Source organism: Amphimedon queenslandica, unplaced genomic scaffold (genome assembly GCF_000090795.2).
Source record: "Amphimedon queenslandica unplaced genomic scaffold, v1.1 AMPQUscaffold_13365, whole genome shotgun sequence".
NCBI classification, from domain to species: domain Eukaryota; kingdom Metazoa; phylum Porifera; class Demospongiae; order Haplosclerida; family Niphatidae; genus Amphimedon; species Amphimedon queenslandica.
The window spans coordinates 162,057-165,395 of record NW_003546399.1 but is presented as its reverse complement, the minus strand read 5'-3'; the positions used below and the strand labels follow the sequence as shown (position 1 = coordinate 165,395).

General features: G+C 37.7%; 2 protein-coding genes across 2 annotated transcripts in view; both read right to left on the bottom strand.

Moving 5' to 3' along the window:
• The window catches only part of LOC105311889 (dipeptidyl peptidase 3-like), a 6,485-nt gene extending 4,321 nt beyond the window's left edge, over positions 1-2,164 (bottom strand). Inside the window, exons 1-6 of the mRNA XM_019997506.1 lie at positions 1,833-2,164; positions 1,491-1,721; positions 1,367-1,441; positions 646-727; positions 301-586; positions 194-257 (exon numbers count right to left, since the gene is read on the bottom strand). Of these exons, the coding sequence (XP_019853065.1) occupies positions 194-257; positions 301-586; positions 646-727; positions 1,367-1,441; positions 1,491-1,721; positions 1,833-2,120 (1,026 nt within the window). The 5' untranslated portion in view covers positions 2,121-2,164. The remainder of the gene's footprint in view (positions 1-193; positions 258-300; positions 587-645; positions 728-1,366; positions 1,442-1,490; positions 1,722-1,832) is intronic.
• Positions 2,165-2,480: 316 nt separating this feature from the next.
• The window catches only part of LOC100636372 (cilia- and flagella-associated protein 69-like), a 5,745-nt gene continuing 4,886 nt past the window's right edge, over positions 2,481-3,339 (bottom strand). Inside the window, exons 21-25 of the mRNA XM_019997518.1 lie at positions 3,068-3,339; positions 2,921-2,982; positions 2,827-2,869; positions 2,651-2,740; positions 2,481-2,594 (exon numbers count right to left, since the gene is read on the bottom strand). Coding sequence (XP_019853077.1) covers positions 2,580-2,594; positions 2,651-2,740; positions 2,827-2,869; positions 2,921-2,982; positions 3,068-3,339 — 482 coding nt within the window. The 3' untranslated portion in view covers positions 2,481-2,579. The remainder of the gene's footprint in view (positions 2,595-2,650; positions 2,741-2,826; positions 2,870-2,920; positions 2,983-3,067) is intronic.

Below are 3,339 nucleotides of genomic sequence, written 5' to 3'. Positions count from 1 at the left end.
ATATTACTATTACCCCAGGCCTGGTTCCACGTACCTTTCTAATTGAGTATTGCATTTAAAGAATGCATGAGATAGTCCTATTGCCCCCCTGATATCTTCCTGAGGTAAGCCGAGGGAAGATATCTCGGGACTTAGGTCTCATACTACTAATTATAGAACTCAAAGGTATGGTATATATTACAAGTACATGTACTATACCTTCATATTCTCCTCTTAATCCAAATGGATCACGATAACTCTCAATGAATCCAATATACCTAGTCACACCACCAAATCATCATCACATGATCATGTACTTACGTTTCAACAACTGGTCCTTTATCTTTAATCCAATAACGAGATGCATCTTCATGATCAGGTACTGACCCTCTACTAAAACTAGACACATATCTATCAATCATATCCTTCTGGTTCCTGTTAGCAACGTGATGAGCAGCTGCCTCCAGTTCATCAGTCATCCTCTTCATTAGTGTATGATAGTCTCCTCTTGATATCTTAATGGAGACACTAGAGCTGGTTCTAGGGGAAGGAAACTGATGGGGTCCAAGTAATGATGATACTTTATCATTTGGACTAGGAGGAGTATCTGAGAGAATGATTCATGTAAGAAAGATGGAGATGAAGTGAGGGTATTGATACACTAACCATTAGTAAGAGATGATGCTAATCTTAATTCATAGGTCCCATCTTCATTCTTGAACAATCTTGTATTGTATGGGCTCAAATCCTATTAATAATGATAACAATGATAGCATCATGTACATGTATTGAAAAAGAGAGGAGTAGCAGGAGTATTTGGACTAATGGTATGCTATCTCATCTCCCTTCATTTGTTCCCAGAATCAGTTGAAGATGCAAAAGCTTCAATGCTTTCTGTTAGTTTGTTGGCAATGACAATTGCAAATCCAATTATCCAATTATCCATCTAAGTATGAATGAAGCTATGTCGGTGTATGTACAGGACAGGATGCATAGCCAAAATGCACGACTTAGTGGGATGCAGGCACATGACATATTTCACTAATAATATCTCAATGATACAACAGCTTTCACAGCTACATGTCTAGTTTACATTGTACAGAGTGCATTAATTTCCCTAACCATCCAATGCAGGATGCAATTGCAATCAAGGTGTTTCTGTAGATTATAGATGTATATCCAGAGCTTCCTTCAAATGCCTATTGCCTAGTGAACCACGTCATAACTAGAAGCTAATCAAGCTATGAACACAATGGCCTTGTACATGTAAAATAACATGAAAAATATCGTGTACGTTATACCATGCACATTCACAATTCGCATAATGTGTCACTAGACGAATAGTACACTTTCAATTTTGTATAAATAACTCAACTCTCACTCTTACTTTATTCAACATAAATTCTTTTATGATTTCAGCATCTTCTTTACCACAGTTACCAGAATAGTAAGTTGTTATACCCTATTAAATATTCATTGATTATCAATTAACACAAACCACACCCACTCACATCAGGAGGGAACGCTAACTGTCGTACAGTAGGTGGGTGGAGTGAGAACATCCCATCCGCCACTGAGGACCAGAGGAACGAGATCCTCTCCTTGTTGTCACAGTAACACTGACTGGAGGTGATGAGTTTCTCCAGCTTCTCTCGAGGAAGATCAGGGATGAATTTGGTATCACCGAAACTTTTATAATTACCAAAATTGGAGTAGAAGGCAGCAGAATATGCTAAAAATGACTATAAATAAATAAACAAACAAATAATCAACGAGCAAATAAAAAAACATTAATCAGCTGATCAATGAATATCATTAAAGTGGTTACGCCCATAAATACATGTACAACTCACTTTATATTCGTCTTCAGATAGGCCACACCCATTAGCTAGTTCCTTAAGTGCCTCCAGTGATTGTCCCCTAAACAGCTCCCCCAGTAATAGGAATATACCTGGAGACTCGGGGGAGGTTTGTAGCAAGCAGATTAGTCCTCCCTCCCAGCATGCACGACCAAAATGATGAGCGTAGAGCTTCTCCTTATCTGTGAGTCCTTTGAAAGCTTCAGTGCAGTCCAGTTTATTGACTGGAGTGTCAGGAGGAATGAGATACAAGCTGATGTCTTCCTTTGGATCCGTCGCCATCTTGAAACCAAGTCACGTGGCCAGCTAGTTAATAATTTTAGTTAGTTAACTATTCGTTAAGGTTATTAATTTTCTCAGTTATGCCTCTCAGTGTAGAAATAGAATTCAGTGGAGGAGCTGAGCTTCTCTTTAACAAGATAAAGAAACACAAGATTGAGCTTCCCGATAAAATGGGTGTGGCTAACACCTGGACGATAAGAGATCTGATTGGTTGGATAAAAGAAAACTTATTATGCGAGAGACCGGAGCTATTCGTACAAGGGGAGAGCGTGAGGCCGGGGATATTAGTAATGATTAATAATATTGACTGGGACCTCGTGGGTGGACTGGATTATGTAATCAACAATGATGACACCATTCTATTTATATCTACTTTACATGGTGGATAATTATTATAATTATTATAATAACTAATTATTATTATTAATTTAACACAAAATTCATTAAAGTTTATCTGTATTAAGATGTTGTTGCCTATTATAAAATTAAAATTGTTATTAATTAATCAATTGATAAGGTGATTTCCTTACTGGTGCTACTTGAGATGCAGTTCCTATTTTGTTTTCTGACAGTATTTTCATTGGTGATGTCGCTATTGTGATGTTACGACTGCAGAATGTCTATAACAGAAAATTAAAATATTAACATAATAAAGAATGTTCACTGCTTACATGTACATAATGTACATGTACATGTAGTTACTTACTGTAACATTTAGTGATGATTGATTAGTAGTGTGAAACCTTTCACTAAAGAGAGGGAGAGAGAGAGTACATTAATAGCTAACATCATTAACATACCCTAATGAGATGGCACTTGGTCTAGAGGCATCAATAGCAGTGACTTGTCTCTCCTTTGCTTCCTAAGATGAAAGAAAAGAAGATGTACATATATAAATTTGACACACAGTACATCATGTACATGTACATACATGTAAATACACTTACTTGCAGGCACTTATAATTGGTGGTTCTCAATATTAGTTTCTCTTCTTTCTCTTGTAATCTTTCTCCCGATATCTGAGCGTCCCTCAGTTGCTCGTAAAACTGATACTCTTCATCAAGATCTCGTCTGTGCTGCTCATCAATGAGCTCGTGCTGTTGCCTGGTAACTTCCTCTGCCCTCTCCTCTGAGCAATGAATGATCTCCTGGAGACACTCTTGATCGGGTGAGGTTGGGCGGAGTCCCTCTTGTGCCAATTCACTGCCTACTTCATACC